Source organism: Peromyscus californicus, unplaced genomic scaffold (genome assembly GCF_007827085.1).
Source record: "Peromyscus californicus insignis strain IS unplaced genomic scaffold, ASM782708v3 Scaffold_5__1_contigs__length_169319896, whole genome shotgun sequence".
Lineage (NCBI taxonomy): Eukaryota > Metazoa > Chordata > Mammalia > Rodentia > Cricetidae > Peromyscus > Peromyscus californicus.
Genome location: NW_026294573.1, coordinates 113,640,749 through 113,655,220, shown reverse-complemented (window position 1 = coordinate 113,655,220; position 14,472 = coordinate 113,640,749). Strand labels below are relative to the sequence as shown.

The 14,472-nt window shown below is 49.4% G+C and overlaps 1 protein-coding gene across 6 annotated transcripts in view; it reads right to left on the bottom strand.

The window, feature by feature from the left end:
• Positions 1 to 14,472, bottom strand: part of Ankrd6 (ankyrin repeat domain 6) — a 181,219-nt gene that overhangs the window by 17,450 nt on the left and 149,297 nt on the right. For all 6 annotated transcript variants that reach the window (XM_052715462.1, XM_052715463.1, XM_052715468.1 and 3 more), the window contains 6 exons: positions 9,861 to 9,959; positions 8,003 to 8,101; positions 4,259 to 4,357; positions 2,680 to 2,778; positions 955 to 1,053; positions 104 to 181 (listed from right to left, as the gene is read on the bottom strand). In XM_052715462.1, coding sequence (XP_052571422.1) covers positions 104 to 181; positions 955 to 1,053; positions 2,680 to 2,778; positions 4,259 to 4,357; positions 8,003 to 8,101; positions 9,861 to 9,959 — 573 coding nt within the window. The remainder of the gene's footprint in view (positions 1 to 103; positions 182 to 954; positions 1,054 to 2,679; positions 2,779 to 4,258; positions 4,358 to 8,002; positions 8,102 to 9,860; positions 9,960 to 14,472) is intronic.

Genomic DNA, 14,472 nt, shown 5'->3' with positions numbered 1-14,472 from the left:
CATCAATTCTTATTCATTTTCACCTGGCTTCAACAGATCACAGCCAGAGGCATCCCAGCGACTGTGTAGCCCCACATGATCAGGAAGATGCTGTAACTCCTACCTGGGGAGCCTTGGTGAGGAGCAGAGCAACTTCAGGATTATTGTGGTAGCGGGCAGTCTCCAGCGGGGTCTGGCCTGCCTGAGGAAAGATGCAGGGAAGACAGGTGAGAAAGGGCCCCCAGGAGTGGGCAGTTCCACTCTCCATCACACTCGGCCTCAGCTCCGCAGTGGCGTATATCAGCAATGCTCATTAAAGCCTCTTAGCCTCAGAGAGCAGGACATGTCTGTTGAGCGACACAGGGGATCAGAAAATCCACCTATCGGCACAAATTCTCCCACAGGTGCGGTCTCAGCACAGAGCTACAGCCGCGATGCAGGTTGTAAGACTAAACGCCAGCAGTGGCTGTCAGTGGGATTCCAAAGGAGAGTGTGTCCTGGTCACCATGCACAAGGTAGGTAACTACAGCACCAGGCCAGTTCAGAGCTATATCGGAGGAGGAGGGTGGTGTGGGGGCAGGGTGAGCTAGCCACAGAGATAATCCTAGCTTCAGGGCCCCAGAGCCTTGGAGGAAGAAGGGTGCCGGCGAGGGGACCTACAGAAATGATCAGACATACTGAGAAAGGGAGGGTGGGAGGGCAGAGTCCTGGAGGGAAAGACAGTGAGTTCTGAGCTGGATTCACACTGGCCAGGAGGCCATCTTGAGGCCGGCATGCCAGCTTGTGGAGAACCCCTCAGAACTCTCTTCTTGCCAGGCTGTGCTCACCCCAGCCCAGTGTCTCAAAGTGTTAAGTCCCAGGGCTGCTCAGAGCCAGCCCAATCCAGATGAGGGTCCCAGCGCCTGTGGAGGGTGACGCTCACTGAGTCTCCAGGGGCCGGGAGTCTGTGAAACTCACTGCTGCGGTTCAACTTACATTGTTCACAAAGGTGGTGTCAGCGCCGGCTTCCAGCAGGATTTTAACTACCTTCTTGTGATTTAGGGCAGCAGCCACGTGGAGGGCTGTGTCTCCAGCCTGAAAGCGACCAGAAGATAGCTTACTAAACTCACGTATTTGTTCCTGGTAGCTATGCATCTCTGCCTGGGGCCCTAAACAGAATTTACCCCACAAACATGAAGCTCACTGTAAAAGCCTTGACGAGACCCCAAAGCTGAGTGGTCAATGCATTCATTCATAAATGGAGTCCAGAAGCTACAGGCCAGGGCCACATATGTAGAGGTAAAGAGGACCAATTGGGTTGCTGAGAATGGAGGGCCTCTGAGCCTCTGGGAGGCAGGCTGAGGGGCTAAGAGCATGTTACCCAGAGCTCTGGACCCTGTGTATCAGCCCAGGGAGGTCAGAGTTAGCACTTGGCTTCTGAGCTGGGACTGAGGAAAAGCTGAGGAGGATTTATGCCTGGCCTTCAGCCAGCTGCATGGACCAGGCAGCCTGGGCCTGTTCATCCGCAGGCTCAGGTGGGTCACCAAGGCCTGGGCTTTGGTTAAGGCTGACTGTTTTCTACACTTCCCCTTCCAGCCTCTAAGTTTTCATATTCTCTTTATACAAAGTATTCCCGGATGATGAGCCCTGAAATGAAGCCAGTTCCCAAAGGCGGGCTGTCATTTCCACAGGGAAGGACAGATGTGGGCCAGACAGACCCAGGAGAACTGAGAGTCATGCTCCCCTGCCGGAGCAGACAGAGCCTCAGTGTGCATTCACGGGCAGTGTGAAAATCCAGCCATCTCTGAGGAGAGGCCAAGGCCTATTTCACCCACATCACCAGTCGTGTGTGTCGGGGAAATGACTCCGCATCTTCAGAAGTGCTGAGGCCAGGGTCCCACTCCTGGACTGCACTTCCCTCGGGTATAGTGTGGGTTGGATGGGGGGATTTCTGAGGGTGGGGTTGAGATGGGAGGTTTTTTTGTTGTCTGTTTTTTAAGTTCCAGGGTGACTGTCACATGCTGCTAAGGCTGGTGGGTGGGGACTGAAAGGTGGGTAACCTCTGACCTGGAAGCTAGTGGGGAGTGACTTGTGACCAGTTAATGGTTCTTAACCTGGCACACCTTCAGGAGGGAGATGTACAAAAGTATTCTGCTGAACCCAAAGCACGGAGATTTGGGCTCCTTAACATGGGGTGGGACCCAGGGCGGCGTCATAACGTCCCTGACGGCTCTCATAAGCCGCCAGAGAGGCTCGAAGCCACTGTTATAGGTATGTTTAATTTGTCCCACAATCTAGTTTTAATTCCAGGTTTATGCACCCCTCAAAGGCAAATAGAAACAGGGGCCTCAGCAGCTCACACAGAAGGGGCAGTGCAGGGAACGGAAGAGCAGAACTCATGAGACGCCCCGTTCCCTCGCTCCCCTTCCACACCACACTCCTTTTTCTAGGTTTTTTTCTTGATACCATCACAGTATAAGCACAAGTCACAGGCAGATCTCCCAGAAATGTTCAGTATGTAACTGTGGTCATCCGCCCAGGAATGGATGGGTACATGTCCAAGGATGGAGGCAGCCAGGTAAGCCAGGGCCATTGCAACCGTGAGATCTCCATACAGAAAAGTGCTAGTGGACAAGTCCCAGACAAGCCAGAGGGCAACACCTCCCAGCAGCCTCTACCCTGTCTGTACCTCATGGCCATGAAGAGGGCACGTGAACTGACCTGGTTCTTTTCATGAACAGAGCAGAAAGCGCTGAGGAGCAGTTTAATGATGGACAGGTGATTATACCGCGCAGCCACGTGCAAACAGGTGTCCCCTGCCTGTGGACCAAAATCAAAGTCTCAGCACAGTCAGCAGTGACAAAACCTAACACAACAGGAAAGCGCATCACTTCAGAGCTGGCAGACAACTGCCTACGCTGTAGGGAGTCTCAGCCTGAACTATAAGCCACCCCTTCAACACAGCTGCTCCAGTCCCAAGAACCTTTGCTTTGCTTTTGTGTATATAAACTAGATACCTGCTCCCATGAGCACTTTGGAAAAGCTAATGTGGGCGATAGGCTCCACGGACCCCGGCCTCCCTACAGTGTCTGGAATAAACGAAGTTAGACCAACAGTGTTGTTTTGGAATGTTTCCCAGCGGAGACCTAGCACAGCCGGAAGGATGCTAACATCCTCTATGAGCAAGACAGCCTAGGGAGCTGATAAATCAGAAAATCTCAGACTCCTTCTCTGTGGGCAAGGCCAGACCCCACTGCCTGTGACAACACAGAGACAGACTGCCACGATGCTCTGTAGGCCCCTGCTGCTGGTTTCCGTCTGTCTAGACGGTCATGGCCACTCAGCACAGTGAATTCTAGAACTATAGTATACAAGTCCGCTCTAAACAGGGAGATACTGGCAGTTTCTGAGACAAGCTTAAGCGGCAGACTCTCCTCAGAAAACCCAGGAGGTAGGATGCTCTCAAGCCCTTTTAGTGACATTCATCTACAACCACTGCCCTGCCTGCTCATGGGGAGCACACTGCAGTTAGCAGCAGCTGCCCTTGGAAGAGGCTAGGTCCTGAGTGTCACAGGATAGCCCTGCCTGGTACTGTCCCAGACAGCCACAGTGCAAAGCTCTACCTGGGGAGGTGTCCTTTAAGCAGTTAGGGCAGGGGTTCTCAACCTTCCCAATGCAGTGACCCTTTAATACAGTTTGTCATGTTGTGGGGACCCCCCCACATGCACCATAAAATTATTTCATTGCTACTTTAGAACTGCAATTTTGCTACTGTTATGAATCATAATGTAAATATGTTTGGAGACAGAGGTTTGTCAAAGGGGTTGCGGCCCACAGGTTGAGGACTGCTGATATACAAGCCTTCTAGTCCTGACAGACACACAGAGAAGAAATGATAAAGTAAACTTGAGACACAAATGGAGGAAGCAGCATTTTCCCCTAAATGGTCCCTTAGAAAATTGGCAAAAAAATTCATTTAAAGATTAGGCCCCTGCCGGGTGGTGGTGGTGCACGCCTTTAATCCCAGCACTCGGAAGGCAGAGGCAGGCGGATCTCTGTGAGTTCGAGGCCAGCCTGGTCTACAGAGCGAGATCCAGGAAAGGCGCAAAGCTACACAGAGAAACCCTGTCTTGAAAAACCAAATAAATAAATAAATAAATAAATAAATAAATAAAATAAAGATTAGGCCCCAAGCACACGGGCACGTTAGTGTCTAGATATTAACACTGACTCTGCTTAGCGTTCTTTCCCAGGGTAATACAACAGAGAGCACCCGTGAGAATCTGGTACTTTCACCCACGTTATTTTTGAGGTCAGCCCGGGAGCCACCCAGCAGGAGGACGCGTGTGCTCTGGGAGCGGCTGTTCTGGCAGGCCAGGTGGAGAGCTGTGTTCCCTGCCTGGGAGAGAGGAGGAGAGAAGGGGGAACAAGTTAGCAGCAGATACCTGCACAGCCCTGCCCTGCACACGGAGATTCTCACTCAGGGAGAATCCAGCCATTGTCACATTCTGCATCATGACAGAGATCCCAGCTGGTGTTTCAGATACAAGAACTGTGAATGTAGAGTCCAAACAGGCTGTAGAGTCCCCTCTGTCCCTAAACGTTGGCTCTGAGCCCTGCCTCTGCCTGTCGTGAATTAAAGACATTCATAAAAGCACTTCCCACGCTTAGGTTGACTGCTCGACCAGAAATGGAGCTTAAGCCCTCCTTCCTGAGGCCCTGAGCATGAGTACTCATTGGTCCTTGTATTTCCTGGACCACGAGCATGTGTGCAGCTCTGAACCCCGGTTCAGAGATGACTCTGTCCAGTCGCCAGCAGCTGGGCTCTGATACTTCTGGGAAGTGGCGGGGCTAACATGTGACTTGTAGGCCTGTTTTGAGATGCCTGTTCTTCAACTTTTTAAAACATAAACACCTGAACTATGGAAAAATGTTGACCTAAGGGGCAATACCACTGCTTACCATATTTAAACACCACCTCAGAAAAATGTCCACAATAATTTTGCAAATGCCACAGTGTGAACAGAACTCTGATTCTAGGGGAACAGGGGTCCTACCAGCTGCTGATTACCCCCAGAAAAGCATTTTCTCATCCCTTCATGGGAAAAGCAGGCAAGGTATTCTGAGCACACGCTGGTCAAATGCAGGCTTGGGGCTTTATTCTGCTGACCTTGCGAGCTGCGGTCTCACCTGCCCACAGCTTGGGGCATCCCCTCCCCTCCCCTCCCCTCCCCTCCTCCAGACCTCACGTGTCTACAGAAACTCCAGGTATTCTATTCTTTTTGAAAAAGAAGACTACAGCACTGAAGTAAATAAGCAAATAAATCAAAACTGTGTATCATCAGTGCACTTACTACTCATAACCATGGCTCTAATCAGCCTTGTGGGCATTACCACTAGGGATAGGGAAGGCAAACCAGTGGCCTGATGTCTCTACCCTGCCTGTCACCCTACTCCACACCACAAGCACCGGGATGGGGATACTTTCAAGGTCCTGGGTGCAGGGCTGTGGCCCTGTTCTGGACTCTCATTTCCTCAGCCTGAGGGGTGAAGCCTGACCTAGCAGCTGAGATCTCACATCCTGAGAAATCTCTCTGATAATCAAGTCTGGCTTAGAGTTGGCTTTGTTTTTTTGTTTTGTTTTGTTTTGTTTGTTTGTTTTGGCTTTTTTTTTTGAGGTTTTAATTTCCAGGCTGAGAACATGGCAAACTTAGCTCTCCACAGCAAAGCATCTACTTATGTCTTAAATACTCTTGATCTCTGACTTCAAGGCAGTGGTTAAATATATGCTGAAAAAAAAATGAGTGAAATAAAAGAAATCCAATGGTTCTAGAAATATAGCACACCAAAGTTTACTTTGTCACTAAGAAATATCAATTATGTAGGAAATTACTTTGATCAAGAAAAGTAAACATTGGGCTAGAGAGATGGCCCACAAATTAAGAGCACTTGCTGCCCTTACAGAGGACCCAGGTTCAATTCCCAGCACCCGCAGGCAGCTCACAACCATCAATAAATCTATTCAGTTCCAGGGGATCCAATGCTCTGCAGGTACCAGGCACACATGTGATGCACATATATACATGCAGGCAAAACACTCATACACATAAAATAAAATGAATAGGGAGGGAGGGAGGGAGGGAGGGAGAGAGCGCGCACCATAGTCTGGGTTAACAACATGCAGCACATCCACACAGTAGTACAGTACTATTCATCCATAGAAAGGATTGAACTAGCAACAAGTGTAACAACATGGGGGAGTCTCAAACACTCAGGGAAACAAGGCTTATTTCTGAAAAGGCGACACAGGTGTGGTTGCTATGGGCTTGGTGGGGTTGACTGGGGGACTGCCACCAAAGGGTACAAAAGAACTTTTCTGAAGTGACGGAACATTCTATGTTGGCGCTGGCAATTATACAACCACATACACTTGTCTGAACTCATGAGACACGATTCATTCCTAAAAAACAGATTTTATGAAAACCTCACCTTCAAACCTGCCATTAAACTGTGGCCTACGGTAGATGCATGATCAGCACCCCAAATGATGGGTACTGTCTCTCCAATGTGATGCTGTTTTTGCTAAATAAGAAGCACTTTCTAGAAGATCCCTCAGAAGCTGTCTGCAGAATGTAAACATCCCTTGTTGGGAGGACACGAATCCCCTTATTGGTATTTCTGAATCTTTCTCCACTTGGTCCTAAGAAAGAACTAGTGACTTTCCACAATCCTCTTGAAGCCCCACATGGAAAGGAGGCAGTGTGGTGCAGCAGACAGACCTGGGCTGGTTTATGGCCCTAAAGGTGTCACAAGCAACACATGTGTCTAAACCAAGGACTCTACTAGTTCTACTAGCTCCTGGCTCAAACTTACTTGTTCACAAACCAAGACAACCTGCTTCTCAGTTGGCTTAAAAAGAGAATCCAGACTATGTACCATCCTGAAGGAATGGAACAGCCCCACTCGAGAGGACAAGCATTGTTGATTACGTGCTGCCTGCAGGGGGGGGGGTCCCACAGGCTTCTGCCCATGAAGAAACCACAAGAAATGTGACCACAGCCAAGCACTTGGCCAAGAGAAGGAGGAAGGATTATAAGAGCAAGGGAGGGGGTCAGAATCATGATGAGAAAAACCACAGAAATAGCTGACCCAAGCTAATGGAGCTCACGGACACTGGACTGACAGCTGGGGAGCCTGCATGGGACTGAACTAGGCCCTCTGAATGTGGGTGAAAGTTGCATGGCTTGATGTGTTTGTGGGGACCGGGACTTACCCCAGGTACACAAACTGGCTTTTTATTTTTTTGGTTTTTCGAGACAGAGTTTCTCTGTGTAGCTTTGCACCTTTCCCGAAACTCACTCTGTAGCCCAGGCTGGCCTTGAACTCACAGAGATCCGCCTGCCTCTGCCTCCCAAGTGCTTTACCTATTGCCATCATAGATACATGTCAGGATGAAGTTTCCCTAGCATACTCCGCTGCTTTAAGAACCGAAACCTGGGATGGTAGCTACTGTACAAATAGGAAAGAATGTCTTTTCCTTTTAGGTGACACCAGGGATTGACCTGGGGACCTTGTGCATGAGAGGCAAGTGTTCTACCCCTGAGCTGTACCTTCAGCCCTTACAGACCATTTTTGTTTTACAGCTTGCCTCCCAAAGGCAGCTGCTCCAATTCCATTTCCCCAGCCCACTTTACCCTACCACGCTGACGGTCAGCATTTTGGTTCTTGGCCGACAATTTCCATGCCAACTCTCTGTTGCTGTCCTTTTGCCATAGCGTCAAATGACAAGGACAGGTTCCTGGCAGCAGCCGGGGGAGGGAGGCTCCCACACTAGCAGGGTCTCAGCACTGTGGTATGCTCACCCTGCCTGGAGCACCAGCCCTTCTACCTCTGCGGGGGGCCTTCTAGGTGAGCCTGCCTTACAGGGTTCTCCACGCCCCAGTGAGCTCTGCCTGATGGTTCTCATGGACAGGAGACAAACCAGGACAAAGATTCCCATGACCCTCCTCACCCATGAAGGAGGAGGTCAGCTGTTGGGCCTCACCTTGTTCCTGGCAAGCACGTTGGCTCCTGCTTTAATGAGCAGCTTGGCTGACTGGCTAAACCCATGCCACGCGGCTTCATGGAGGGCTGTATTCCCGTCCTGAGGAAACACATTGGAAGACAGCACATTACCCAGTGTCTGGCTCTTCTCACAAAAACAACGTATTCCGGTGGCTACAGAGCCTTCCTCAACGGGGCCCACCAGAACCACGGAGCACAGAAAAATATCTGAGCGGGCCAGTCTCTCCTTCTCCTAGTGACAGCAGAGGACAAGAGCTATTCAGAGCACACAGAGGAGAAACGACCTCCTGAGGTGCAGCAGGTGGGTGCCTGGGCCAGGGCCTAAGGCTCCTTGGAAGCAGGCCACCCAGAAAGGCTCCAGGGCCTCCCACAGTTTGTCTACAGCAAACAACACACTTGAGATGGCACACTGGCACTCCTTCCCACCTCCACTGCCCCCTAGGCACCACCATGTTCCCGATCCCTGAAGAAGCCCTGCCAATGGGCCTTATTAAGACCCAGGAGCCCAGTGGGTAGATGATCCCACCAACCCCATTTCTTCACCAAAAATTTTATTATATATTTAAGAGAGGGTCTTACTATTTAGCCCTGGCTGTCCTAGATCTCTATACATAGACTAGGCTGGCCTCAAGTCTAGAGATCCCAGGAGAGCTAGGATTAAGTGCACATAGCCTGGCGGTGGTGGCACATGCCTTTAATCCCAGCACTCAGAAGGTAGAAGCAGGCTGATCTCTGTGAGTTCAAGGCCAGTATGGTCTACAGAGAGAGTTCCAGGACAGTCAGGGTTATACAGAGAAACCCTGTCTCCAAAAACCAAAAACCAAAAACAAGCAAACAAACAAAAAAAGAGTGAAGGCATGTAACACCATGCCCATCTCTTAATCAAAATTGAGTGGTCTCTAGTTTAGTATAAAACCCCCAGGATTCTAAATGACCAGTCATGGAAGAAACAGTGATTGTAAATAAGCTAAACAAGATTTCTAGATACAAGATTTTTAAATACAAACTAAAAAAATGGCTCCCATTTGCTTATGAGAGAGGGAATGAAAGACAGGCAGGTAGGAACACACATGTCCCTACCCGGGGCAGGAGTGCATTCTCCAGTTATGTTCATCCAGAGATGTGCCCAAAAGAGCTAAGGCCCAATACACCTGGCACCCAAGAAGAGAGCCGGGGTTCCCGAGACGAGGCTGGGAAGGGCGAGGGGCCACGAGGCCCGGCTGGGACCACTAAAGGAGCAGCAGCCGCAGCAAGAGACAGGGAGACAGAATGGCCCTGGGCTGCAGAGGCACCACTCCTGACCCGGAGCCCCGGAGCGCTGAGGAACCCTGCGCACATTTACCGTCTGTGAGCTTTTCTGCACATATACCATATTTTATTGAAAAGCTGTGGGGGGCAGAGGACACAGAGGCCGTACTGCACTTAAATACAAAAATCCCACATTTAATTTAAAAACATCGGGTTAGTATACATGTGTCACTGGGATTCTTTGAAGAAAGAAATTATCCGGTTCACTCTCTTTCTTCAAAGTAAAACATTCAACTTGCTTGTGCATCTAAGAAACAGAGCCTCTGAGGATGCTTTTCCCACCTTTAGCAGACTTTCATAGGTCCCGACTTCCACACTGACCTGGACTAGAGCTGTTGGCACGGAGCCACAGAACAGCCGGAAGGGTTTGTAAACAAACGTAACTGTTGGGACCCCGATCTTCCAGAGAAATCTAGGTTGACCTCTCTCTGTTGTGTGGTAGGAGAAGGCTAACACCTTGAGCATACCACAGTGAGGCAGGCTGGCTCCTCGGCTCCCCAGGGCCCTCCAGCCCTTACCATCCCTCTCACCTTGTCCTGTCTGTCCAGGGCACATCCCTCCCGGATAAGCGCTGTGATGATCTCAGTGTTTCCCACCACGGTGGCCCGGTGCAAGGCTGTCTGGTCCCCCTAGGAAGTGACACAGAGAGAAGAATAACAGATTTCCCTAGTGGCCCCCACATCACTCCTTCCTTAAGCCAGACACCAGGGCATCTCCTATTCCCTCAAGGAGGAGACTGGTTACTTGCAGAAGGGCTTGGTCACCACAGGCAAGGCAAGCTTTGGGGGTCCCATTAGTAGAGAATGCACACGGGCAGAGCAATTTGGTCCATAAAGTAGAAGGGATCTTACGTCAATAGCAAGAATAGCTGTTGGCCTCAGATCTACCTGTGAAGGAGAGCCAGGCTCCTTCCAGCTACCTACTGGAGACGTGTCTGGGAGCCAGGCTGGGCACGACACAGAGTTCAACCAGCAACTCCTGCGATCCTTATTCCCCACTAGGTCCTCAGGCCCGGATTACAGAGGATTCACTCTCCAGTTGTGGCAGTTTACGGGCCTCATGCTTTGATGACAGGGGTGTAATTTGTTCACTGATTTGCACTAGCCTAGAGCAATGGAGGGGTGTAAGGCCTCCAGGACCGCGGCTTCTTACTGCATACTTCTGAGATACCGCTCGCTGATTTACGCTGCATTCTAACCCTTTCTCAGCAAGCAGATTCCTGGGACTGACAGGTTTTCTCCTTCAGGCACCAAAAGAGAATTTGACTCTTCCCCCTAACTGTGGCAGGGAGGATGTGTAAACACCCCAGAGGTGAGGAGACCACAGTAACAGGAGGGCTCTGAGCTCTGCGCTTCTAGGAACACAGTCCATCTCCGGAATGCACTCAGGCATCAAATCAAGTCAAGCCTGAGGCCCAGGCTTGAAAGGGGAGCTGGGAGAACAGTGTGGATGTTCTCGGGTGGAAATAGTGAGTGAAGGGCCAGGGAATCCGGAGAACGGGTTTGGGTACCGTTCTGGTAAAGCTCTATCAGCTTGCTGAGCCTCAGGACCCTCACGGGAAAAGGTAGGGCCAGGGTTCTCTTTCATCTGGGATTCTATGATTCGGCTGGTAAGATTGACATCAGTGCATTTTCCAAACAGAGCACAGAGGGGCAAGGAACACATTCTGGAACTCCCCTGGTCCCTAGTCCAAGAGAGGCAGGAGCGACTGTGGAAGACAGACAGCCAAGAGCAACTTCAGGAGGGCTGCCCCCCCACCTACGGCAGCTTGAATGACACATTCTGACCTCACTGAGCTTCATCACAGAGACACACTAAAGGCATGTGCTCCAAGAGGACAGTCCTGGAAACAGACTGTGGTGGCGGGGGTGCAGGGATTTACTCAGCAACTATATTGAAATATGGCCAAGAGGATATGTTTCATGTCACCATCTGCATGCGCGTGTTTTATCATAATAGAAAACACACTCAGTCCTAGCCAAAACACACATTTGGCTGGGTACGATGGCACACACCTGTAATCCCAACACTCAGGGGGCAAAGGTAGGTGGATCATGAGGTTAAGGTCAGACTGGGCTAAATAGTGAGATTCTATTTCCAAAACAAGACAAAATAACCCCAAACCAAAAAAAATTAACAAAAAACCACCTGCTTTTCTTAAAATTAAAAAAAAAAAAAGAGCCTCTCTTTAAAAATCCAAGAGAAGGGGGCTGGAGAGATGGCTCAAGAACACTTGTTGCTCTTCCAGAGGACCTGGGTTCAGTTCCTAGCACTCACATGACACTCACAGCTGTCTGCAACTCCAGTTCCAGAGGGTCTAACACCCTCTTCTGGCCTCCATGGGCACCAGGCATGCATGTAGTGCACATACTTACATGTAGGCAAAATACTCATGCACATAAAATATTTTTTAGAAAATTCTAAATCACAAGAAATGATTTTGATTTCTTCCTTTTCTCTTGAATCCTCTTGGGTTGCCAGTGTTGAGTCGTCATTAGTGGTCCTACTCAGCTTAGACCCCGTGTGCAAGAACACCATCCAGCAAGGCAGGGTGAGCCCACTGTGCATCAGTGCAACTCTGATGTGGGGTGCAGTGGTTTAAGTGAGATGTCTGTCCCACATGCTCCTATGTTTGTATACCTGGTCCTCAGTTGGAGGAACTGTTTGGGAACAGCTGAGTGACCTTGTCAGATGAGGTGTATCCCTGGGGGTGACTTTTAAGGTCTCAAAACACTTGAACTATTCCCAGTGTGTTCTCTCTCTGGCCCCTGCTTGAGGATCAAGATGTGAGCTCTCAGCGGTTCCTGCCGGCATGCCATGGACTCTCACCCTTTGAAACCATAAGCCCAAATAAACACTTCCCTTGTAAGTTGCCTTGGTCATGGTGTGTTGTCACAGCATTAGAAAAGTAGCTGAGACAGGGGGGTAACTGCTGCAGGCCGCAGGAATATATCATAAGAACTCAGCTGGTTATGGCAAAGTCACTACCTGGAGGAATCAGGGAATTCCTCCAGAGGAAGCCAAATCCCAAGGAGTTTTTGGTGTTACTTGGCTTGTTATATATCAGCTGTATTCTGTTATGAAAATCATGTGTGCCTTCATAGTTTTCCCAACTGACTTCCCTAAGAATTGCTAACAGTGTGCACTGATCACTCTCTGGACATACACATTCCAGGTATTTGGAGAACAGCCTCAGGAAAGGCTTTCTCTGGAATCAGATATCTCCCTTAGCCACTTTCAAGGACTACAGGAAACACCACCCAGGTGAGCACCCAACTTTCCGAGGACTAACAATGATAACAGCCCACGTGCAAGTCTCCTGACTTAAATTCCACAAGGGGACACCGCCTAGGAGAGGTTGACGTTAAGTAATAGCTTTTCACGATTTAGCTCGGACCCTCCCTTTATATACCAGGACTTCCAGGGCAGTGGACAGAGAAGAGAAAAGAGAATGGAAGAACCAGATGGGTAAGAACTTGAGAGGAACAAACTGAGATTGAAGGGCTAGATTGAAGAACTAGATTGAAGGGCTAGTAGAGAGGACTAGAGGAACGAGATGGAAGATGAGGAAGAGCCAGATGGGGAAGAACAAGATGAGGAAGAGCCAGATGAGAGAGGAGATGGGAGAGGAGCTGATAGGGGAAAGAACTAGATAGATGAGAACCTAGAGGGGACAGTAGATAAAGAGAGAGAGAAATCAGGCAAGAAAGGAGCTAGACATGAGAGCAGAATAGAAGCTGTATATAGAGAGAATGATCACAGAATAATAGTGTATGAACTAAGAGGTTTCGTGTACATAGATTCATTTCTTTTCATCAAAGATTAATTATCAGCTGGTTGTAGATTCTTCCCGGACTCTGGGAGGGGACTATCGAGGGGCTGGACCCCCATAGTCCCCGATAGGTAACCACCTGCTTGCTGACTAGATTTCATGCCTGTTCCACAGGAGGGCATTCACATCTGGTAGCATGAACTCTGTCATGGATCTGCGGCTGGGGAGCTCATAGGGCCTACCTGCACAGACATGATGTGCCTCTCAAACTGCCTTCTAAATAATGCTGTTTGCGCCCACAGAATAGTGCTGGGGACTCCTTTAGTTGGAGAAGCTTCTTTTTGCAGTGGTTATTGGTGACTGCACAGACTCAGGACTGGTCAAAGTACTTGGAGACTTTTTTTTTTTTTTTTTGGTTTTTTGAGACAGGGTTTCTCTGTGTAGCTTTGCACCTTTCCTGGATCTCACTCTGTAGACCAGGCTGGCCTCGAACTCACATATAACTTCACATATAAACTACTACCAGTTACAAGTTTAAGCGGTAAGAAGACACCAGGAACAGGATTCCCGTCTAGCAAGTTTTTCTCACAGTTCACCTGATAATCTAAGGGACTTCACATGCTGGGGTGAGGATGTCCAGCCTGCGTCACTGCAGAGGAACTGGTACTGCTGTCAACAGCTCTCTCCTTGACACTGTGAGCTATTATCACATCGACGACAAGTCAGATTTGGACTGTTTTTCTTCCTGTTCGCCCTCCCAGTATCCTGCTTGGAGAGGACCTTCTCCATGTGCCTTGTGATCAGAAGAAGAATGTGGCACTGAACAGGGGCTGCAGGGCTGAGCTGGGCCAGACATCTGAGAATAGTGCTCCAGGTGGAATAATGCTCAATGCCCAAACAAGTCAGACGGGACAGTGCCTGGGCCTCAGCTTTTAAAAATCCCATTAGAATTTCTAAGACATCTTATTTCCCTATCAGATCAGTCATGGGTTTTTCCAAAATGATCATGGGAAAGATTGTTCTCGACAAGAAACGTGAGTTCAGTACTGAGTCAAGTTCCCAATAGGAAAGGCCCTTTAACCACCGCATAAATGACAGGCATTCTGCCAAGCATTCCTTGGATCAATTGGAGCAACCTTTTTAGAAGAGACCTGCGTTCTGAATTATGCATGACGTGCAAGCAACACGCCTTAAGCATACAGGTCTTGTCAAATGACCACATGAAGGGCTTGGTTCAGGTCAAACATTTCACCTTGTTCCATAAGCTGCTCAGGAAATCAAGAGCTGGTGCAGCTTTGGGCCAGTGTGGCACCACTGTTTATTAATTACGTCTTTGCTCAGAGTGTAGTTGCTTCCTTTGAGACAACTTT